This window comes from Mus pahari, chromosome 14 (assembly GCF_900095145.1).
Source record: "Mus pahari chromosome 14, PAHARI_EIJ_v1.1, whole genome shotgun sequence".
In the NCBI taxonomy this organism is placed as follows: Eukaryota; Metazoa; Chordata; class Mammalia; order Rodentia; family Muridae; genus Mus; species Mus pahari.
In genome coordinates, this window is record NC_034603.1 from 22,691,315 (window position 1) to 22,715,969 (window position 24,655).

The window sequence follows — 24,655 nt, forward strand, 5'->3', positions numbered from 1 at the left end:
AAAAAAAAAAAAAAAATTGTGAATTACAGGATGTAAAGTTGAAAGAAAATCCTGCTGGGTGGTGGTGGCACATGCCTTTATTCCCAGCACTTGGGAGGCGGAGGCAGGCGGATTACTGAGTTCGAGGCCAGCCTGGTCTCTCAAAAAAAAAAAAAAAACCGAACAAACAAACGAAAGAGAGGGAAAGGGAAAGGAAAAAAAGGAAAAGAAAGAACGAAAATTGTATTAAATGGTAAATTAAATGATAAGAAGCACAATGAAATTATGTTTTCTGTTGACAGAAGGAATGGTATTCTTTGTGTGGTAACCTAAAACTTGATAAATGTGTTGGTATCTCCATAGTAATATGATGGTTTGCCAGCTGAGTAGAACAGAGAAACAACTACTGGTTTCACAGTGAGTTTAAAATACTGGGTAAAGAGAGTCATCCAATGTATCGTATATTAGCAAGAGTCAAACATAGTGGTTTGTTAATCCCACCAGACAAAAATACAAGCACTATCAAAATTTCTGAGCCAAATTTGAAGCAAGTTTCATTAAGTACTGACCGGGGCAATGGACATTGGCCCACACCCTGGATTTCCAGAAAATGGCTTCAAATTATGTTAATGAGGTCCTTATAAAGGCAAAACCCACAGTATGTGCTTTGGGGATAAGCATACATCCTAATGTACTTTATGCCAAGGCACCTCCTACCTCTCTGTGATAAAACACTTTGTGTGCAGTTTGTGGAAACAACCTTGTTTACAGAAGTGAAAATGTAGGTTTGTTAGCTTACATGAACAGCATCCAGTATTTTAGGAAGTTATCTGTCCTTGGACAAGTGGGGTTTACAGGTTAGAGGCAGTTTTGTTTTATAGATCTCTTAAGCATAGTAATTAATATTTAAAACATAACTTTAGCCCTCACAGGTGTTCTTCAGTGATAAACAGTATTTGAGAGACTGAAGACAGGATATATATGTTCATGGCCAGACTGAGCTACATAATTAAGACCTCTTTCAAAAAAAGAGTGAGGATTAAGCTAGTATTAAAAAAAAAAAAAAAAGTACATTAGATACTTCTACTGAAGAAAATTAGTGGGGTATGCTTGCACTGACACCAGACAGCAGAGGCTGACTGATAGACACCTCAAGCCTCTAGCATGGAAGAGTGGAGGCAGGCCGATAGTCATGGCTTCACAGGCCTTGCTAGAGCCTTTCTCTTCAGAGTACAGGGAGTTATGAGGTCTATGGGACATAGAGAGAAGGAAGGGGGTAGGTTACATTTCCATGTTAGTGCTCACTCTACTGTCATCTAGAGAATGACTGGCGGCACACCTGAGTTGGTCCAGTGAGAGAATTTCAGTTATATAGATGTGAGAGTGTGAACTTGGCGTCAGGAAACAGATAATGATAATGGATTCAAGAACAGTTTATTCCTCAGCAGTTTCAGAGTTTAAATTTCTTTTATGAAAATAGGTCTTTGATAATTTTTTGTATAAAAATGTATAGTTTTTAAGCAACTACTTGTCATTGCTAATAGTCTTGCCTTAAAATTTTTCAGTTGCTTGACTGTTCTCTCTTTCCTTGTAGTGACAAAGAACTTAACTGAAAAAAGGTCAGCCAAATCATCTGAGATGTCTCCTGTGCCATTGAGGTCAGGTGGCCAAACAGCTAAAGTCCACGTGCATCAGCCACACAGAGTGAGCCAGGTGCTTCAGGTGCCAGCAGTTAACTTGCACCCCATCCGGAAGAAAGGACAAGCCAAAGACCATGTGCTGAGTGAGTGCTCGTAACCCTAAAGTCACTTTACTCTGAATTTCCAAAGGTAATTAGCTATGTGCATCATGAGTCAAAAAGGTTTGACTTTGCTTCAACATATTTGATGACAGCATGTTTTAAATACTAGTAGTGGGATTTCTATACTATTAGAATATGTTCATCAACAGAAATCTTACACAGCTGTACACTGAATATCTACATCAAATCTTAGGTAACACATCAAGCTTAAGTCCATTCTGCATTCAAAGCTGTATCTCAAATACAAGCCTCCAAAAGCTGTGAGAATCAAATGGTTTATTATGAAAAACACATATACACTGCCTTTTTCATTAAGGCCCCCTCCAGAAAACCTCATTAGGAGAAAAGAACATGTAAGATACACAAGAATACAGGACTAGAGCAATAGCCCAGTGGTTAAGAGCACTGACTGCTCTTCCAGAATGCCTGGGTTTGATTGCCTGCGTCCACATGATAGCTCACAACCATCTGTAACTCTAGTTCCAGGGGATCCAACATCCTCTCCTGGCCTCTATAACCACTGCACACATGTGGTATATAGGCACACATGCGGTAAAAACTGAGTTTTACAAACTGTTTGTTTGTTTGTTTGTTTGTTTGTTTTGTTTTGTTTTTTCCAGACAGGGTATCTCTGTATAGCCCTGGCTGTCCTGGAGCTCACTCTGTAGACCAGGCTGGCCTCAAACTCAGAAATCTGCCTGCCTCTGCCTCCCAAGTGCTGGGATTAAAGGCGTGCACCACCATACCCAGCCCTGCTCAGTCTTCATCCATGCATATCTTATAGGCAGGACAAATTCAAGGTTGAAGGTTTTGTGGGTAGATTGATGTCCCTCTCCCTTCCCTGGAAGTCCCACCTAACTACAGGAGGTGGCCACTTCAGTCTCCATATCCCCTGATGTTAGGAGTCTCAGCTAGGGTCAGCCCCATAGACTCCGCGGAAGTTTTTTAATTAGAAATAAATGTAGAAGGGTAGAGATATTGCTCAGTGATTAAGGAATACTGCTTCGATGAGAACCCAGGTTAGATTCCCAGCACCCACATCAGGTGGCTCACAACCGCCTGTAACTTGAGTCCCAGATAATTAAATGTCTTTGGCCTCCTTGGGCATCTTTTTCTCTTGCAGTCACCCAGACACATAATAAAATAAATCTTTGTGGTTGGTTTTGGGGTTTTTGTTTTGTTTCAGTAACAGGGATAGAGAAATGGCACAGCAGTTAATAGCACTTGTTGCTCTTGCAGTGGGATCTAAGTTTGGTTCTGTATAATAACTCATAACCATCTGTGACTCCAGGGGATCAAATGCCTCTCTGACCTCTGTGGGCACCAGGCACACATGTGGCACACATACATGCAGGCAAAAACATTCATACACATAAAATAATAAATCTAAAAAGTTTTTAAATATAAAATAACATAAATATAATCTATAGTTCTGTTTTCCCCCTTGAGCCATATAGACATCATTGGAATTATCTTTATTTGATGTTTTAACAGTATCTCGATTTCCATTTTTATATGTGAAGCTAGAGTACCTTCGTTTCCTGGTATTATTAACATGTTCCGTGTATTTTACATAGTACATGCTTAGTAGAAGTATGTGATTTTAATTTGATTTGATGTGAGAATACAGAACTGAATTAAAAAATGACCAGGGTTTCAATCTAGTGTCATTATAGACGCAGATTACTTCTTTATTATATGTGTGCTAGCACAGTACATTAAAAGAAGAAAACAAGAGAAGCCTTTAACAAAGCCAGGGATAATGTGTAAAGAGCTACAGATGACTTTGGTTTACTACAGACTGCATGCAGGTTAAGAGAAAGTAACTGAGCCGGGCGTGGTGGTGCACGCCTTTAATCCCAGCACTCGGGAGGCAGAGACAGGCGGATTTCTGAGTTCAAGGCCAGCCTGGTCTACAAAGTGAGTTCCAGGACAACCAGGGCTATACAGAGAAACCCTGTCTCGAAAAATTTAAAAAAATAAATAAATAAAATAAAATTAAAAAAGTAATGGACTGAGGGTCCATTGGAGCAGGTGGCTTCTAGTTTCCATTAAAGAAAGAAAGAAAGAAAGAAAGAAAGAAAGAAAGAAAGAAAGAAAGAAAGAAAGAAAGAAAGAAAGAGAGAAAGTATCTGAAAGTCAGGGTTAGGGATTCGACTTGGTAGTTAAGTGCTTGACTAGTGTACTCAAAGCTCACCCAACTCCCAGCAGCATGCATACACACATGCACACATAAGCATTCGAAGCTCACATTTAATACTGAGTTTCAGACGCAGTCCATCTTTATTAACTTTATATATTTACTTGGTCTTCATGATAGCCTATGAGGTGAGATGATAGAATGAGACAGCCTCATTCTACATGGATTTTTAGTAATGTGCACAGTGCCAGGACATAACCAGTCTGGCAGGTGATCCTAGGCTGGTTGGCTCTAAAGTACTGCTTTTTTAACTACCAGACTAAACAGCCTCCCAAGGATATGAGAAATAGTCATAAATATGTCTAGATTATAGAGGTGACAAACAAAATTTGTCACTGGGAAACCACTAAAAAGATTTGAAATCTTACATGGTGTACACTTCTCTAATTATAGCACTTGGGAGACTGAAACAGAGGGATTGCACGTTCAGTGTTAACCCAGGCTACAAATTTGAGACGAGCTTAATTATATATCTGTTAAGAGAGTGACAGAAGGAGAAAGAGGAGGGGGAGAAGGTGGGCGGTGGAGACATTTGAACATGAGGTGGTTGTGGGGAGGAGTCGAGCACATCCCGATGCAAGAGAGCCCAGCCAGTGTGAGCCTTTTCAGAAGAGTGCAGTGACTGCACCAGCTCCTCACCACAGTTGTCCTTGCTCCATGGAGAGTAGTCTGGAGCTCAGTGACGTCTTAGAGACTGAGTAATAAGTGAGTGGGCTGGAGCTAGTTCTGAACCGCACATGCTCAAGACCTAGTTAGTGTAGGGTAGAACTTCCCGAGAGTGTTTTTAGGAGCGCCATATCATTTTCCTGTCTGTTGCTTTTGTTCTGTAATAGGAACTTTGTACTCTTGAAAAGGGCTGGCCTGGCAGCCCTGCAGCCTCATGTGCACCCATAGCAGAGATGCAACTTAGATGGTGACAGTACCTGCACCCCACATAATTGTGAGGGTTAAGACACCATACTACAAAGCAAATTGCCTTATTATTCTGGGCTGTGCTGGCCAGCTGAGGCTGAACAAGCTACATAGAGATGGGGCGTGTATGATGTTTTCCAGACACTTAAGTCCCAAACTGCACTTAAATGTCTTGATTGACTATACCAGCCACTGTCTTTACTTACTAATGATTTAGAAAACTAGATCCATTTTTATTGTAAAATGTTGCTGATTTGCTTGTTTGTTTATTCATTTTTTAGGTACAAGTTTACCTCAGAAAGGTTTAGGACCAACTGAAGAAGTGAGTGTTAAGAAACACACAGAAGACGCTATTTCTGTAGCATCCTCTCTGCACTCTAGCCCTCCTGCATCTCCTCAGAACTCCCCACGCAAAGGTAAGAAGGAATGTTTCCCACTGACTCTTCTCAGACCAGATAACACTTCAGCCCAGCTTGCTTTCAGTCTATAAGCCAGAAAGATGAAAATGCTAAGGACTAGTTTTGAATTAATATTTCACACTGAATTGTTCAAACATTTTTCAGGTGTTACTAGGACTCCAGTATTCAAGTCATGATCCTTAGCTGTTTTAAAGAGAGCAAGCATGGGTAGAAATGAGAGCATAAATCACAGTTGTTTTGCTCTGTGCCAGTGCTCAATATCATCCTTCCAGTTTCATATAATTGAACATCTCTGTGGAGAATTTGCAAATAAAATTCTACAAGAAATTGTATTTACACTGGGTGTGACGGTGCACAACAGCACTTAGAAAGAGGGGAGGGGGGTCAGGGTTGTTATTTACTACATAAAAAGTTCAAGGCCTGAAACCCAGCTCCCAAAAAAGTGTTTTTTGTTTTGTTTTTGTTCAAGTATAAAATGTAGGAAAAGAAATAAATGCTAGCTGCCCATGGTGACATAACCCTACACTCAGGCAGCAGAGTTGGGTAGAGCTCTGTGAGTTCCAAGACAGCCAGGGCTACACAGAGAAACCCTGTCTTGAAAAACAAAAAGAAAGAGAAAAAAATATATATTTAGGTTTCTCCTTCTAGTTTCTTCTGTTTTTCTTGCTTATGGGGATTTAAAATAATCTGTGTCTTGGGGCTTTTACATTTATACAAAACCAGAAAAGAAAAGATATAACTCCTGGTTCTTTAAATGTGTTTTCATGAGTCAGACTGAAGATTTTCATGACTAAAGTGACTTATTGAGGTGCCACATGACGCTGAGCACATGTCAGGCATGCTAAGAGCATGCGTCTCTACTCTGCCTTCCACACTCTGCACCTGTAATGGAGATGGGCCATCCTAATCCTGCCTTTTGCATGAGTGTAAAAGAAAAACACTTTATATAGTCACAGTAGAGGACCTTGCCTGGCCAGGGGGGAGATTAAGTTTGGCAGTCCTGTCTGTTGGAGCTTCCCCCCACTCATTCCCTTCCCAAGAGCTAAACACTCCTCAGGAGTGTGCCAGCTGCAGCACAGTCATATTAACACTGAGACTGACACTCTGTCAGGACTTGTTCATAAGGTCCACACAAACCCTTTAACTTAGAGTGTATACAGTTTAACAGAAATGTTATTTCTATGTGTTAGGTAAGTACCTTCAAATATCCCTTTTCCTGCTGTTACCCCAGGGTGGCATAGCTCACTTACTCCTTTCTGCCCTCAGGTAGCTGAGATTTTAATAAGGAATGGTTCGTGAAAATCAAATAGGACATAGAAGTAATATGTATAGTAGGTATACATATAGCAGTTTCTGATTATACTGCACCTCATTATACTTTATAAGACACAGTGTATGTCTTCGTATGTCTTCTCTTTGTCTATATGAGCTGATTATCCAGAATACCTTCATCAGGTCTCTAGAAGCAGCAGGTCATCAAACGTGCAGGGCCTGAGTTTGGAAACTGTGCAGACACTTGTGTAAGGAAGAAACTGCTAGATCTGACTGTGGTTTGTGCTTACTGTGTCTTGGGAAAAAATATAATGGATAAAAATATCCCAAGAAAAATTCACTCTCTTTTTTCTTTTCTGGAGCCTGCTATGTAGGCCAGGCTGGGATTGAGATCCACCTACCTCTGCCTCCCAAGTGCTGGGATTAAAGTTATACAATGACCACACCAGTCCAAAAAGCTATTCTTATACTGGTATAAATTCCCTTTTCTCTGTTGTCTTTCAGTGTGTGGCTGACTATTGACCATGATGTTTATAAGTGTGGGCCTGACATAGGTATTCTTAGAAGCTTCAAGAATCTCTTCAAAAAAAAGTTTCAGAAATTATTCTTAAATATTTCAAGACTCCATCAAGACAGCCAGGCAGAGTGAGTGGTACATCCCTGTAATGCACTCAGCCAGCTGAGGCAGGAGGACCTGGCATACATTCTAGGACATCCTTAGAACTGCATAGTAAGACCCTTCCAAAAAGAAAAGAAAAACCCAACTGCACCTCAGTACCTCTATTCCATAAACAGGTGCATGCCAGTGGCCTGTGAGTGAACCAAATTTTTGTAGTTACAAGTCCATTATTCATCTGTTCTCAATTCCTATTAAACTTTGGAATTGCCAGGCGTGGTGGCGCACAACTTTAATCCCAGCACTCGGGAGGCAGAGGCAGGTGGATTTCTGAGTTTGAGGCCAGCCTGGTCTACAGAATGAGTTCCAGGACAGCCAGGGCTATACAAAGAAACCCTGTCTAGAAGAAAAAAAACAAAAAACTTTGGAATTAGTTTTTTTCTTATCACCAATAAGGTAAACCTATTTCATATTTTCATAAGAAGAATTTAAACAAGAACTTAGAAGCCAAGAGACGGGAGCCAGCTCAGTCAATAAAGCATCTACTGTGCAAGTATGAATACCTAGGCTCACCCCTAGCACCATGTAAAATCTCAGGCATGGTAGCACATCAATAATCCTGGGACTGGGGAGGAGAGAGGCAGATCACTTGGGCCAGTCAGTGAGCTGCTCCTTAGGGAGAGCACCACTTAGCTTGTCTTCTGACCTCCACTGGGGCACCTGCGCACGCGCGCGCACACACACACACACACATACACACACACACACACACACACACAGAGACACACACGGAGAGCACCACTTAGCTTGTCTTCCTTTATTTTTATTAGATATTTTCTTCATTTACATTTCAAATGCTGTCCCCTTTCCTAGTTTCCTCTCTGAAAGTCCCCAAAACCTCCCCCCCCCCCCCGCCTGGCCCGGCTCCCTAACACACCCACTCCTGCTTCCTGACCCTGTCTTCTAACCTCCACTGGGGTCCCGCTCGCACACTAGCATGGGTGGTGCAAGGTAAGCCAGACAACCTGAACATTCCTTTGTCTTGGAACCCCATGTACACCAGAAACAGTGCTATATAAAGGTGTCCTTAGGTCCTGTATATGTCCTGTTTGGTTTTTACTGAGCTTTTTTTACTTAAAATCTCCTGAAAATTCTAAAGCATTATTTCTTTTAAGGAATGGTTCAGATCACCAGATGATGTTGTAATATTTGTCTTTATAATTTTTACCAGTATCGATTGTTTTCCTCATTTTTTGTCAGCAGGTTCTGAGCAAGGTAATGTCCATCCTCTTGTCTGTAGTAACAGAGGTATTTATGATGTACAATAGCTATAGCTCCAGAGTTTCTTGATTTATTTTTTTAAAAAACTGTTACTATAGTTCAGTTCTTTAGATATTGTCAAGATGATAAAATTTTAAAATAGTGAAATGTTATGTAAACCAAGCTAATTGTGACTAGTTGAAAAGAATTAATTGACCATGTCAGGGTTTTTGCATCTCTCCCTCCAGTTGGCAGTATCCTATCTGATCACAGCATCCTGTTGCGTCTCTCAGGGTCTTCCTCATCCCTTCCCCGTGAGCCCAGCACCAAGATCAGTGGCCAGAGCTGCCCCGGAATAGGTGGGGTTTACTTGCAAAAGAAAATCCTTCAGATTACTGGGAGCACAGCCAAAAGAACAGACAGGACCAAGAAGGCCACTGAGGAGAATAGAGACAGGACAAGGTGTGAGGACACTACCAGGAGAAGGATGACATCCCCGTTTAGAAGATTTAGGGAGAGAACGCTTTCAAGGGAGAGACTAGTCAACAACCAAAAAGAGGATGCACATCACAATCAAGCTACAGACAGCTGTGAGAAAGTGAAGGATGTTGGAAGCAACATCACAGATGAGAGAGGGAATGCCATCTACGACTCAAGTAGCCAAAGCCACAGTACCGCGCTCAGCTGCTTCTGTACGCGGTTCAAGACTAAAAGGAGAAAGACTCTCTGAAAAGTTTCTTATCTAATATTAGTGTTAAACTTGTTTTAAGTTATTCATGTAAATGTAGCTTGAACTCAGCCATCTGTCAGACATTGGGCAGACGATGTAGTAAGTACTATTAAGCATTTTATGCATACTGTAGATCCTCTAAGAAATACTGATTTGCTGTGCCTCACTTGTACATATGTTCTCTGACCACTATGTTGAGTTAGTAAATTTTATCCATTGTTTTCTGTACTTTGCTGTATTTTCTTATGATAGCAGCTGAGACTGAGTGAAATGACTAGAAAAGCTTCTTAAGAAGCTCTTTGCCATCTTACTACCTCAACTCTGGGGCCGTTACCCCAGCAGGTTCAGAATCATCTAGAAACTTTTAAGTAAAATTACCATGTCCCACCCAGATCTCATAAATATGAATGGGTGCCAGATGTGTGTGTAATTTAATAAATGTTCCAGGCAACTCTTAGTATCAGTTTCCTTTGAGAAATTCTGGTATAACAAACATAAGGACCAAGTCAGTACAGTGAAAAGGCAGCGACTCTCTTTGGAAGTAGGTGGTTAACTGGTTTGATTTTTTTTTTTTTCATTTGACATATTTATTGTCTTGGTCTTCTTAAAAACTGAATAATCATTTCATAGCACTGATGACACTGACAGTGAGCCCAAACACAAGGCCATGTGGTAAAAGTCAGAAACACTGGCTTGTCTGTCTTACTGGGCTGTTGGCCCATAAGCCCAAGGGTAAATCACACATTTCTGGATCTTGATTTTTCTGTAAAATGACTAGTGGCATCTCTCAAAAATGATGCTTCACAGCCATTTTTCCTTCAGTGAATTTAGTCACACATGCCAAAATCCTGAAGGCCTAAGGAGACCCTAGCACTTAGCTTGCTGTCTTCTTCTTTGTGTTACTAAGGATCAGGAACATTCAGGAGCCTTCATTTCTTCTTTAGTGATGTTTTGAGAATAGATCCAAAAGTCAGGTGGCCTGTCACCCCTCACTCTGCCCTGTGAACCAGAGGCATTGCTGTTTCTTAAGAACCAGCCCTTTGTGGAACTGCTACAGCATTTTCTCTTACTTTTGAAACCCAAGTATGATTTCTTGCTATAGACCACTTTGCACATTTAGCCATCATCCTGTAGATGTGGTTTTGGACCCTTCACCTTACTCTATCCCTACCCTTTTATCCCTCCAAAACAGAAAGGTTTCTGTAGGCATGCATTATGCTCAGCTATTTAATTCTTAACAAAATTAATTATGTCCAAATCTAAAACAGTTTGCTTAAAGAAACTGAAACAGGGCTAGGAAGACCTTTAAATGTGGGTACCTGAATCCCTATCCCCTGCATCTAATTACAAATCCATTGTGCATTATATAACCCTAGCATGGGTCAGGGAGCCAGAGAATCATCTGGGCCTTCTGGCTAGCCAGCTGATGAGTTACAGATTCAGTGTCTTAAAAGAAAAATAAGGTAGAGAACAATCAAGGAAAACATCTTACATCAACCTCTGACTTACATGCATACCCACATGAACATAGACATACACCAGCAATTTGCGTGCACACAAAATCTGCTGGAGCTCTCACTGGTAGAGCCTTTGCCCAACCTGTGCAAGAATACCTGAATTGTATCTCAGACTCACCACAAATAATTGATTGAAATAGTGGTCTTATGTTTGGGAAAAGACTTGGGTAGAGTAAGTAGACTATCTGAGGTAAGTGAATGCACTTTGAAGATTTCCAAGTACAGTTCATTGAGCCTGCCTGTTGCTTCCATAGGGTGGGCCATGAAATATTTCATGTCCAAGAAGGGGATACAGAGTTAAAATGAGGTTGAAAACTGAAGTATGTGTACTTGTTAATGTTTATAATGTATTTATTGCTCTTGTTTTACTGAAAATTTGAGAAAGTATTTGAGTCTGGGACAGTAATACTAGATTTTGACGTTTTTCTGCAATGTGGAGTTCTGTGGATGTGGTTGTAAGTGGTGGGTGAATTGGCTATATGGGGAAAGGAATGGAGAGATTGCCAGCCTTACCTCCTCAGGCATGCATCCTGGCATTCCCTCCTACTTTGGGTTTGTTTGTTTGTTTGTTTGTTTTCCTTTATTTTTTTTCTTGGTTTCACACGGCTGCCCCTGTTTGTCCCCTTTTTTGAAGTCTGATGGGTGTTCTCCTCTCATTCAGGTTATACACTCACACCATCAAGTAAATGTGACAACTTGTCTGACTCCAGCCACAGTGAAATCTCCTCTCGGTCCAGCATTGTGAGCAATGGTTCTGTTGACTCCATGTCTGCAGCTGGGCAGGATGAACGCTGTTCCTCCCACAGCCTGGCACTTCCTGAGCCCACGGGGGCATTGGACAAGACAGACCACCCTTCGGGGATCTCAGACCACTGTCAGCTTGCTCACGGGTAAACATCCATGTCTGTGCTCTTGTCTCAAAAACAGAACCAGTATGCAGCATTGAGAGCCTGACTTGCACCCTCCCCCAGTAGCTTAGGCATATGGCATACTGTATAAGAGTATGAGGCTACATGTATGGCCTTTGTACATATTGAGTGTGGAAATGCATGCTACTTGAGAGATCTATACAAGTTCCCTTTTTTTATTGTTTTGTTTTGGTTTTTGTTTCTTGAGACAGAGTTTCTCTCTGTACCCTGGCTGTCCTCAAACTCACAGAGATCCACCTGCCTCCACCTCTGCCTCTTGACTGCTGGGATTAAAGGAATGTGCTGCACCTGCCACCTGGTAGATATTACCCTTTTTTTATGTTCCTGAACTCTCTTTATTCAGGTTACTTTCTGCCATGTATCTCATCACTCACTAAGAATACTGTGTGCCTACTGTTGTTACTAGAGGTGTGGCTCCTGGAGAAAGGTTGCACCACACAGCAGACTTCCAGGCCAGCATGTCTGTCTGTACAGCAGACCTCCAGGCTAGCATGATGTCCAGCACAAAGGAAGAGCTAGGAGAGTAGGACCAGGCCTTGGTCTGAATTCCTATGTTTAGCCTTTTGACATTGAGTCTATGTTGTGTTCTTTAGAAAAAAAAAATGACATTCAAGAAAAGCACAATTGAGTCTGTCCCTCCTTCAAAAAAAGGATGTCAAATGTCAATTTCAAATTTCATCTTAAACCAAAAAAAAAACAAAAACAAAAACAAAAACAAAAAAACACAAAAGCTGGGCATGGAGGCACATGCCTCTTTTTTTTTTTTTTTTTTTTTTTTTTTTTGAGGGGGGGGTTTCAAGACAAAGTTTCTCTAGGTAGCCCTGGCTGTCCTGGAACTCACTCTGTAGACCAGGCTAGCCTCAAACTCAGAAATCTTCTGGGATTAAAGGCATGCGCCACCATGCCCAGTTTACGGCACACACCTTTAATCCCAGTACTTGGGAGGCAGAGGCAGGCGGATTTCTGAGTTCAAGGCCAGCCTGGTCTACAAAGTGAGTTCCAGGACAGCCAACAGACAGGGCTATACAGAGAAGCCCTGTCTTGAAAAAAAAATAAAAAATTCACCTTGTACTTTTATTTAAAGTCAGTCAGGATTTCTTAGAGGAAACATTGCCTAGCTAAGGATTCAGGTGTGTCCTGGGGGCATGTCCATGGGAGTCTCCATTACACCACCAGATTACTCATTGCTCATCTGTTTGTCCCTACTTTCAGGTGGATGCTGTCAAAGCCATGTCTTATCAAGGGTGTTGCTGTCTCATCTTCTCTGAGCAGCGAAGAGATGTCTCATGAGCATGTTGTGCTGGAAGCAGCTGACAGTGGTCGGGGTAGTTGGACTTCCTGTTCCAGCAGCTCCCATGACAACTTCCAAAGCCTTCAAAATCAAAAAAGCTGGGACTTCCTGAATTCTTACAGACACATGCATTTAGATGACCCTATTGCAGAAGTTGATCCCACTGACTGTGAGCCCTGTGCCTGTCCTAAAGGCTGCTCAAGAACTTGTGGCCAGTGCAAAGGCAGCCTAGAGACGAACCAGCTGAGGAAGAGTTGGGCCTCCTCCAGCTCACTGTCTGACACATGTGAACCGAACTACGGAACAGTTAAGCGGAGGGCGTTGGAAAGTGCACCAGCAGAGGCACCTGATGGCTTGGCGCCCAGGGATACCACTGACCCTGTTTATAAAACTGTCACTTCCAGTACAGACAAGGGCTTGATTGGTAAGTTCAGGGTTTTTGTATCACTGATGTTGAGGCATTATTTGCCCCCTCCCCCTAAAGAGATACGGGGCTATCTTTACCAGATCTTATTCTTTCTCACTCTATACTTTTTTTCTTCCTTCCACAATTTATTGCTCCAAAATTTGTGGCTTCTCCGGAGCTTTGTTTGTTTTGCTTTTTCTCTGTCATGCATGTCCTTGTTTTTATAAAACAAGAAGGGAATTGACATTAATATTAACAGAAAACACACTTGTCTGTCAGATACACATGGGACATATGGACACACAGGTAAAGCCTCAGTGATGCCTTTTCTAAAGTTCCATTAGGAGTATGTGCAGGGAAAGAATCAATTGTTGTATTGATCTCTAAGTTGTTGGATCCACAGTTGCTATGTATACGTGACAGAAACAACAGGTCCTCTTACTTTTCAGGCAGAGAGACTTGCTAAGATACTGAACCAACTCTGTTATAGTAGGTCTTAGCTCCATGGGTGGTCCCTGCACTCACTCCCAGCACCACAGAGACAGAAAGAAACCCCAGGCATTTCTGTGGACCTAGCCCAGCGCACATCACCAGGTGTCAGCTGATGTGAGGGTTGCTGTCTAGTGAGCTTTTGCAGTATATTTAGTCATCAAATTGTTTATTCCCTGAATTACATAAGTACTTTCACATAATATCCCTACTTCCCTGTTATATGAAATGACCATCAAATGTGCTAATCTTGTAATATCTTGGATTTATTTAGGATTTTTAAGGATTCTAGGAATGTATAATCATAGGTCCCTCTGAGTGTTAATTTTAATATCTTTCACTTCTTGGTGATATGAGTAAATCCTTCTTCATTTTTCTCTTCTCTTGACAACTTTTCCACTACCATACTTAGTCATGTCTGCTTGTCCTCAGATAAAAGCAGAGGCCTGTTCTGACCTTGACCTTGTATTACTTTTGAGTTTTACTGGTAGAAGACTAGAAGCCCAAAGGACAAACTCTTGTTGTGATGGTGTGATATGCAATGTAGATGTGAGAATTATTTAATACTCCTTAAGTCCATTCTGCTCATGTGTTGGCAGTGTCTTAGATGTTCTTTGTGTAATCAGCAGATAGTTAAGCGGACTTCACTCCTTTCTTCCTTGTTCTGATACTTTATGAAGCTTAGTCCCTTTCCAGGGGCTTATTATACACTCAAAAAAAAGAAAAGTTATCATTATTCTTAAGGTCACATTTTCTAAACTTTGGTGGTTTTCTACACTTTAATCAGAAAACAAGAGTTAGAAGTAAGACCCTAAACCCTGTCTCAAAAAACCAAAAAAAAAAAAAAAGAAGAAGAAGAAGAAGAAGTAAGACCCTAGCCAAGGGTGGCAGCATAAGCCTTTAATCTCAACACCAGGAGTCAGAGGCAGACCTCTATGAGCCACAGCTGTGTAGAGACCCTTCTCAAAACAAAAATAAGATCCCACAAAGAGTTAGTTCGAGCCGGGCGTGGTGGCTCACGCCTTTAATCCCAGCACTCGGGAGGCGGAGGCAGGCGGATTTCTGAGTTCGAGGCCAGCCTGGTCTACAAAGTGAGTTCTAGGACAGCCAGAGCTATACAGAGAAACCCTGTGTCGAAAAACCAAAAAAAAAAAAAAAAAAAGAGTTAGTTCATCTCATTGGTTGTGTGCCTGGACTGGGATGTGTCCACCCTGAGCACCCGAAGACAGTCTGGCCCGTGTGCCAGTGCTGTGACTCAGAGCCAACAGGAAGTGAGATTGTGACTGGTTGGCTTCAGGCTTGAGGGCTTCATTGAGCTGTGGGTGCAAGGGCTGTACCTGGGGAGAGCTGTCCTATCACTGTTCTCTGGCTTTACGTAGCTGTCTATGTGTAGAGTTTTCTTAATAGTGTTTGTAAGAACATTTTTAATTTACTATCATCGTATTTAAGTGTATTATTCATTTTGTCTGTTTTTAAGTTATATTTTTGCCATTGTGATGTTCAGTGTGGGGTTTTCTTTCCTTTGTTTATGTTTTTCCATTAACATTTTCACTGCTTATTTTTTCACACCAGTGTACTGTGTCACCTCACCCAAGAAAGGTGATAGGTATAGGGAGCCACCTCCCACTCCTCCAGGATATCTGGGAATTTCTTTAGCGGACCTAAAGGAAGGACCCCACCCGCACCTAAAACCTCCAGACTATAGTGTGGCAGTACAGAGATCAAAGATGATGCTTAACAGCCTGTCTAGACTGCCGCCAGCTCCTCCCAGTAGCCACACTTCGGCCTGGGTTCCCTCGAAGATTGGATCCCAGCCTCAAAGGCATAGCCATCCCAAACTAGCAGATGTGGCTGATGCAGATAGCGAAGCAGATGGTACGTTGACAAACTGTCTCAATGGCTCTTAAGTGGATTGTGAAGCATAGAAGGGTCTTTTCTCTGATATCTGTGATAATCTGTAATGTTTTTTAATCTCTTTAATTTTTTTTTTTTTTTTTTTAAACTGAAGATCTAGGAATATAGCTCAGTGAGAAAGTGGCTGACACAAATGAAGTCCCAGGGTCAATCTCCAGCACTCTCACTACTAAAAAAATAAATGTATTTATTATTCTGTTGAACCCATCCAGAGCACTTGTGCAAACCTGGCACCCTTCGTTCTGGCCCTCAAACCCACACAAGGAGAAACCAACAACAAAAAGTACTCCCTGACCTCCCTACACAAACACTGTACACACACACACACACACACACACACACACACACACACACACACGCGTGCACACAGACACACACAAAGAATCAGACTGCTAGTCGGGCGGTGGTGGCGCACGCCTTTAATCCCAGCACTTGGGAGGCAGAGGCAGGTGGATTTCTGAATTTGAGGCCAGCCTGGTCTACCAAGTGAGTTCTAGGACAGCCAGGGCTACACAGAGAAAACCTGTCTCAAAAAAAAAAAAAAAAAAAAAAAAAAAAAAGAATCAGACTGCTGTCTCTGTGTGCCCACTGCTCTGATGCCAGCTCAAATGAAGTATCATTATCTTGGATAATGAAACAGTAGGAGTTTCCAGTTGGAGAATTCTGAGAGAAGATACTTTGTCTGTTGAGTAAAGTTTTACAAAAGACAGTTGTCTAAAAGACACTCTTGGCTTAGTTCCTCTGAGGAACAAAACTCTTAATGAACTTTGTAACTGTAGTAAAAGTTTAAAGGGTAGTGTCAAACACTAAAAATAAATATTTTATCCTTCTAAACAGTATAGTAGTAAAATGATACATTAAAACCATCTGGGGGCCAGCCTGGTCTACAGAGTGAGTTCCAGGACAGCCAGGGCTATACAGAGAAACCCTGTCTCAAAAAAACCAAAAAAAAAAAAAAAAAAAAAAAAATCACATCTGGGAAGATGGCTCTAAAGAGCAGAATTCAGAGTCCCATGTGAAAACTGGCCAAAATCCCAGCACTAGGGAGGTAGAGACAGGATCCCCAGAGCAAGCTGGCTGTGTAGACTACTCAGATCAACAGCTCCAGGACACCAGACGATTCTGTCGGTATAGGGAATAAGTAAAATAGAGAGTGATCCATCCATTAAGACATCAGATGTCAACCTCTAGTCTCCATACACATGCACACACACACATCTATACACACATATACTCACATATGCACACAGACCTATACACATATATGCGTGCAAACACACACACACATGTACTCACACACATACACACCCATACACCATATATACTCACATACATGCACATACACCTATACACACATATAGTCACACACGCATGCAAACACCTATACACATGTACTCACACACACACACCCATACACACATATGTACTCATACATGCACAAACACCAAAGAAAATAAAACTACAGGGACCAGCAAGATGGCTCAGGAGGTAAAGGCACTTCCTGCCAGCCTGATGACCTGAATTTTATCCCCAGAAAAAGAGAAGCAATTCTGCAAATTGTCCTGACACTTCACACATGCACAGTGGCATTTATGTACACACACACACACACACACACACACACACACACACACACACAAATAAGTGTGAAAGAATTTTTTAAATTTGAAGTTTCCAGTTTTCTATTAGCCCCCAGTGTTACAGTCAACCCTGAGGCTTCATGGGGATATCTACCAAGATTTGTTTAGATAGAGAAAGCTTTTTATGTAGCAGATAATCTGTCTGTTATTGTTTGGCCAGCATTAGCAGATAGATGTGCTGGCTAATTGTGTCTTCATTATTTTCAGAAAACGAGCAGGTGTCAGCAGTCTAGCCTTTGGACGGCGCATTGGAGAGCACTGGAAGTCAGGACCATGGACAAGAGCTCGTGGTTCTGCAGGCCGAGGCCTTCAGCTTGCTGCTGCCACTAATGCTGAGGGTTCCACACTGGGCTCTGAGGATGAGCTCTTCTGAGTCGTGCTTCCTTTTGTTCTGTCCCTGCAGGTGCAGTTTCCTTATCTGGGTGTTGCACCTGATCTCAGCCTATACTTTGCACATCACTCCTGCCTTGGGACCACATTCAAGCTCAGAGTTGTCCCCCTGTATATCACTATAAGTTTTTCTTTTCGAGAGTCATTTTAAAGATAGTGGTATTATTATTATTATTATTTCCAAGCCATAGCTTGGGCTAAAAGGACACATTCAAAATGTCTGCCAATACCAAGGATAGTCTTGTGTATTTGAAAAGTAACTTATTATTTCAAGTATTGTGGTTTTGTTTGTATTCCAATGCTCTTGTTAGCTGTTGTCTTAGTCTGTAAAGCTGTCTGTGTGTGGTCTGAGCAGCAGATGTCATCCCAACACAGGTACTGAGATGTGGCAGCATTGTAGCAGATACTCAGGTGGGAGCAAGACACCCGTGCAGGTGCAGTGCAAGAGGCCAGCTCATCATGATGTGGGCTACAGCAGCCACAGGGGTCTCAGCAGTCTTTCGGAAAGGAGAGCAAAGCGCAAGTAGGAAGGGAGAACTCTAATTTCCAAAGAAGGAAAGATTAACATTGAACTTGTTTCTGAAGTGAACATGTTGCACCCAATTGTGAAGATACAACAAACCCACTGGCTTGGTTTCTCAAGAGCTTTCTTTCTATAGAAACCCTAAGCCACCATTTCACAACCCAAGCATGAAATCCCTAGTTTAAAAGAAATATTGTAGGAGCTGGAGAGATGGTGAAGATACTCTTGCAGAGGGCCAGGTTTAATTCCAGCACTCACATGGTGGCTTATAACTGACTGTAACTCCACATCCAGGGGCTCCAACACCCTCGTCTGACCTCTACAGGCACTGCATGTATGTGGCCCATAGACATTCATGCAGTCAGAATACCCCTACACACAAAAAATTGTAAGAAAAAAAATATATCATGGATGCAATGGTGAAGTTTCCCTTGGCTTGTGCTGTAGCTTTACAGCACACAACCACATGTGCAATCATTGAACTTGAGCTTGAACCCTCCACAGAGCTCAGTCACCAAGAGATAGTAGACTCGTGTAAGAGAGAGGCTAGAACAATGGAGAGAACTTCCATCCTGGAAAGGACATCCTTTGTGACCTCCTGGACATGGCACTCTTAAGTATATAATTCAAATCAGTGACTGCTTACTAAAGAAAGTGTACTTTTCACATTTTTACAAATTAAGTATAACATTTTGTATATATATTTAAAGGTTTTGATTTGCTTTTTAATGTAAAGGCAAATAAGATTTCATAAACTTCTGTAATTAAAAAAGAAAGCCAAAGCCATTGAAAGTGCACTGACCATGACAGCTTTGCTACAGAGCAGTCATGTGACCAACCGCCTTTTCAAGTTTGTATTTTTCCCTTGCTCTCTCTTCCTATTTTTCTGTCCAATCACTTGAGAGTCAGAACAGTTCCAAATGTAACAGTATTGTGTCTTCCCACAGAATGCCTGTCTCTAGGAAGCATAATGGCTGAAGAATTCCCCTGGGGAGACATTAACCCAAAAGCCTTAGACTTGAGCCCAGGTGCCGAGCAGTGCAGAGAGGCACAGCCTTACTGAGCCTTTGAGTGTCAGCTGCCGCTTTACAGCCATGCTTCACTGATCTGGCCTATGAACTGTGCTGTTTTCTGATTGTGAATCTTTTTATTCACCTACTTGCAGATTGTTTTCATATCCAAAACAAAAGAAATATTTTTGCTATATCCACCTTTGTAATCCAAGTTTGAGTACTCATTGTCACCATTTTCTATCCATTGCTCCAGAAAAGTGTGCTGTCTGCACAGCTTCTGTCTATCCACCAGGTCTTCAGACAGATGGACCCTTGCCTGCCTTGGTCCTTAAAGGTGTACATTAAATGTCTTTCACAGAGAGTTAAGATCTGTGGCTTTGAACCTGCATTGTGTAGCTGCCTTGATTTTAATCAAGCTTTATCTGTGAGTGTTCAGACCAACTGATCACATTGATCAGAATAAAAACCAAATGCTTTGTAGTTTGATGTATATGAGTCCCTGAAAAAATCATGTCTGCCTTTGTTTTTACTTTAAGTGACTAGAGCAAGGGAAGCCTTAAAGCCCATGCTTGCTCCAGTTCTAAGCCCCCATTTGTCCTTGTTCTAAGTGTGCAACATTACTAAAAAGACTAGTGCCCAGCACCCGCCCAGACTGTCAAAGCAGGGGGCTTTTAGTGCAGAGTTCTGCCAAATGATAAATTTCAACAAAATCTCATAGTAAACCATTAAGAGATTAGTGAATCCAGCCACTGCTTACAACAAGATTACTTGGAATCACCAGATTTCGTTTCCTCTAATTGATGTCTTTATAAATGATCGATCGTTGGGGAGGAAAAAAATCCTTTAGAGAGTATTCATGAGGGTGGCATGTTGATTACCTCCATAATCTCTAAGAAAGAAAAAGGAAGAAAGGTTTCCTTAAACATTTAAAATAGTGATTATTTGGATGGAAACATTGTAGAAGACACCGAGTGTGTCCTTGCAGCATTCTGTTACATGCTACAGGTGGGGTCCACCGAGACAAGTCAGGTACATTTTCAAATCAAACTTGAGTCCCAGTCATCTTTAGCTTTTTTGTTGTTTAAAGGGCCTCTTTATTTTTATTGTACAGAATGAATGCAGTTGAACTTGATAGACGTTTTAAAATTGAAATGTGAGTTTATTAAAAACAAAAGCAAAATTGCACAGTTGCTATGATCAAGTGACAATTATCTGCACAATTCATTGATTGTAAGGCATCCTATCACAAGCAATGTTGTCTCCTAGTTTTTGATGCCTCTTAAACTTATGTCTTTTAGAAAGACAGTGCCTCTGTATGCTTTGTATTTTTACTGAGTGTAAATACTTGTTATATTTTGGTTAAGAAAATGTAAGGGTATCATTTATTACCACATCTCCTAATACATCGGAACCAATAAAGAACATGCATTAACTGTGTGTGCTTCCTTTCCAAATATATAGAACCCATGGAACAGTTACCCAGGTCACTTCAAAGGAGTGTTCAGGATGTAGGGTGGCTCATCAGGAGACTGCTCGCCTCCCTTAACATGCACGAAGCCTGGATTTGATTCCTAGAACCAAATAAAAGTGGATATTACAACATAGCTACAACTGCAGCACTGGGGAGGTGGAGGCAAGAGGACCAGCATTTCACCTTCCACTCAATGGATAGTTTGAAGCCAGCCTAGGCCACCCTAACTAAACTTAATAAGAATGCCAACTTGGGACCTGTGTTGCCTCCCAAGTCACCAGAGAAATCAGGAGTCTTACATTACTATCAGCCATATAATCTGTGAAACTGCTGTAATTTAAAAGATGTTCTTTGTTGCAAATGAAGTAACAATGACTTTAAAACCCATTGAACTTGCTTCCTAACAAATATCCATGGGCAAACTGTCACGGTTGGTACAGATGCTGTTGGGCCCTAAAGAACTTGGCAGCCTCCATTCATACTAGGGCATCATCTCAAGGATGGTCTCAGAAGCATGGTCCCTTGTTATTGGAGAGAATGAGCTTTCCGGATCAAGGTCGTCAGAGCCACAGTGTAGACTGGAACCTGTAAGGAGTGTAAGACATGTGCTGTGACAGAACAGTGGACCCCACATAGTACAGTGAATAGAGGAAGCAGGACGTCTACTGTGTGAGGATCCTAGTCAGCCAATGAGCCTGTGCAGCCTCTCTCTACCCAGCCTTGGGTGATACTGGATTCAGGTCACTCTAGACCTTGGCAGTAAAGTATCTCCCAGTCCCCTCTATATATGTAGGTTTTCTCATGTGGAAACTAACACCTGTAGGCTCCAGATTCTCATCCCAACAGAGGGTTTTCCCAACCTTTTGCTCAAGATAAGAATGGGCAGACAGTTTCAAACGGAGCCTATATGTTGCATTCTTTGGGAAACAAGTCTTTGCCTTCACCTTGAGTTTGAGCTTTTAGAACTCAGAACTAACCATGTTTGCTGTCACCTACCCACCTTGTAATTTGTTAGCAGGTTGTGGTAACAAACATAGTAATTTACATACTTGGGTACCTGCTGCTCATGGGTGTAGTCCATAGCACACCTTGAGAACCCACAAAACTTCATCCCTAGAAGCCTGTGAAGATAACAGCTGAGAGGAACTAGCCGTCCCAACGGTGGCCTCAGGAGCAGCCCAGCCAGCCTGTTCCTCATTCAAGGTATGTAGGTAAGTGTGTAGTATGTCCGATGCTTGGCCTTTGGGATACTGTTGGATGGAGTCTCCCTTGTTCAAACACTGGGCTCCAGGGGATCTAGCTGCATGCTCACAGCCTCACTTCCTCATGGCGCTCTTTTCCAGTCTCTTCTCTGCCTCACTACACTGGCCAGGGTGTCTATGCAATGTTGGCACTGGTCACATTGGGTTCCTTCTCTGTTGTTGAGTTTGAGTAGGCTTGCCTACAGGAGCATGAGCACCTTGCCAGTGGTGACATTATTGAAGAAAACATCTCTCCCTACCCAGCAGGCCTCCATAGTGACCTCATTAGTTTAAATCCTATAGCTGCCCCAGCATGTGATGGAAACTGAGCCTTCCCCAGCTGAGTGAAGATGTGGGAATGGAAAGGACACAGTCCATCCAACAGCTCTATGGGAAACACTTCCAACACCTGCAAAGTAAATACTAGATGAGCCCAGACCACATATCACAATGGAGTATTGGCTACTGAAGCTACTAGCAAAGTCAGGCACATTACATTTGGCATACACTTGCAGTCCCAGCTACTGGGAGATGAAACAGGAGCATAAGCCACATAGAACAGGATCTGCTTCATCTTTTTAAACAAATATCAGGGTTTGGTGCTTCCATTAGGCTTGCGGAGTAAGAACATTTGCCATCTATCCTGATGATCTAAGTTCAGTCTTTGAACCTCCACAGTGAAAGGGGAGAACTGAGTCCCACAGGCTGCCCCTAACATCCATGTACTGTGGCATATGCATGCACACATAAATGTAGTTTTTAAGATTTACTTTGGAAATGGTCTCAACTGTGTGATCCTATCATGGAGTTCATTGTATAGACAGGTCTGGCCTCAAACTCAGAGACCCACCTGCCTCTGCCTCCCATTTACCACTATCAGTTTAGCAGCACACTTAAAGGGGAGCTGATAGCTTTTAGATGGATATATTAGACAAAATTAATATTTCAATAATTTTGATTAGTAGCAAGTTAAATCAGGATAATAATAATTAAACTAAGATTAATAGTTAGCATCACAAATCAATTAGGTATTATGCCCAAAATGGGTGCATGTCAGCTCTTTGAAAATATGTGGTAAGACAAGAAAGGACCATAATTATGAAGTCTTCACAGTAACATGCTGGAAGCACCTCCCCAGAGCCATGATAGGAAACCCGAAGAGCCATAGTTGAAGCTGGTAAGAGTGGAGTGAAGGAACCTGTCGGGAGAGTGCCAGCTGAGGTGTGAGTCCCTGCCTTGATAAGGCGTGGGGGAGGGGCAGTTGAACCTGCCATTTAAAGCTTTTCAAAAAAATTACAGTCTTGGACTACTGCTCTGGTAAGCCATGCATGTGTGATACCTACCTATTGGAATCTTGGGATTTTTTAAAGAATGAGTACCAAAGCACACATTTCATTCCACCACTCAGCTATCAGAGGGGAGTAGATCTCTTGTGAGTTCCTGACAGTTCTGGGACTGGCAAGATGGCTCAGCGGGTAAGAGCACTGACTGCTCTGCTGAAGGTCCTGTTCAAATCCCAGCAACCACATGAAGGCTCTCAACCATCTGTACAACTACAGTGTACTCATACACATAAAGGAAATAAATCTTTAAAAAAAAGCCGGGCGTGGTGGCGCATGCCTTTAATCCCAGCACTTGGAAGGCAGAGGCAGGCGGATTCCTGAGTTAGAGGCCAGCCTGGTCTACAGAGTGAGTTCCAAGACAGCCAGGGCTACACAGAGAAACCCTGTCTCAAGAAAAAAAAAGACAATTCTTTGGTTCACACACCTCCAAGGGAGGATATATAAAGTGCCAAAAGGGCAAACATCTACAGTGCTTGACCTGCAAGCCTAACAACTGAATCCACATAAAGGCAGGAGCAGAGACCCAGCTCTCCAAAGTTGTGTCTCAATGCATGTGCCCACAGAGGCATTGACACACAATAGTCATTTTTTAAAGGTTTATTTACTTACATGAGTACACTGTAGCTTTCATCAGATAACACCAGAAGAGGGTATCAGATCCCATTACAGACGGTTGTGAGCCACCATGTGGTTGCTGGGAATTGAACTCAGAACCTCTAGAAGAGCAGTCAGTGCTCTTAATCACTGAGCCATCTCTCCAGCCCAATAGTCATTTTTAAACTTAAGCATTTCTTAAAAGAAACAGTGCAGGGTCAAGTCTGAGGTCTAACTCCTCAGTTTGTGTTAGGCTGGAAATGAGTGTTCTGACAGGCTTCTGGTTTGAGTTTTTGCAACTTGAGTTCTTTGGCAATTGGAGAGAAGATTCTCTCCTAGGGCATAGTTAGGAACCTTTAGCGTCAGCCTGGTAGTTGTGGCAGACACCTTTAATCCCAGCACTATGGAGGAAGAGGGAGGCTGATCTTGAGTTTGAGGCCAACGTGTTCCACAGAGTGAATTCAAGAACATCCAAGACTACTTAGAAAAACCCTGCCTTGAAATAAAAAATTTAAAAAAAAAAAAAAAAAAAAAAAAAGTCAGAGAGACACCAGGTGGCGCCAAGCTACAATGTGACTGGGTTTTCTAGTTGTTTTAGTTTTAAATTAAGATGGTAAGCCCAGCATACTGATGGCTCTCACCCCCCATTTTCCTACCGCCCCTGCCTACTTCCTCACAAATCTCTCCAATTCATTTCTTGTTTAG

The 24,655-nt window shown here is 42.0% G+C and overlaps 1 protein-coding gene across 9 annotated transcripts in view; it reads left to right on the forward strand.

The window, feature by feature from the left end:
* The window catches only part of Rapgef6 (Rap guanine nucleotide exchange factor 6), a 172,188-nt gene extending 151,458 nt beyond the window's left edge, over nucleotides 1-20,730 (forward strand). For 4 of the 9 annotated variants that reach the window (XM_029545917.1, XM_021212286.2, XM_029545918.1 and 1 more), the window contains 6 exons: nucleotides 1,574-1,762; nucleotides 5,174-5,308; nucleotides 11,368-11,596; nucleotides 12,848-13,350; nucleotides 15,394-15,696; nucleotides 17,583-18,535. In XM_029545917.1, the coding sequence (XP_029401777.1) occupies nucleotides 1,574-1,762; nucleotides 5,174-5,308; nucleotides 11,368-11,596; nucleotides 12,848-13,350; nucleotides 15,394-15,696; nucleotides 17,583-17,608 (1,385 nt within the window). In that variant the 3' untranslated portion in view covers nucleotides 17,609-18,535. Of the gene's footprint in view, nucleotides 1-1,573; nucleotides 1,763-5,173; nucleotides 5,309-8,707; nucleotides 9,190-11,367; nucleotides 11,597-12,847; nucleotides 13,351-15,393; nucleotides 15,697-17,582 lie in introns of those variants that run through there. The other 5 variants (XM_021212287.2, XM_021212288.2, XM_021212291.2 and 2 more) reach the window with 4 other exon arrangements.
* The last annotated feature ends 3,925 nt before the right edge of the window (nucleotides 20,731-24,655 follow it).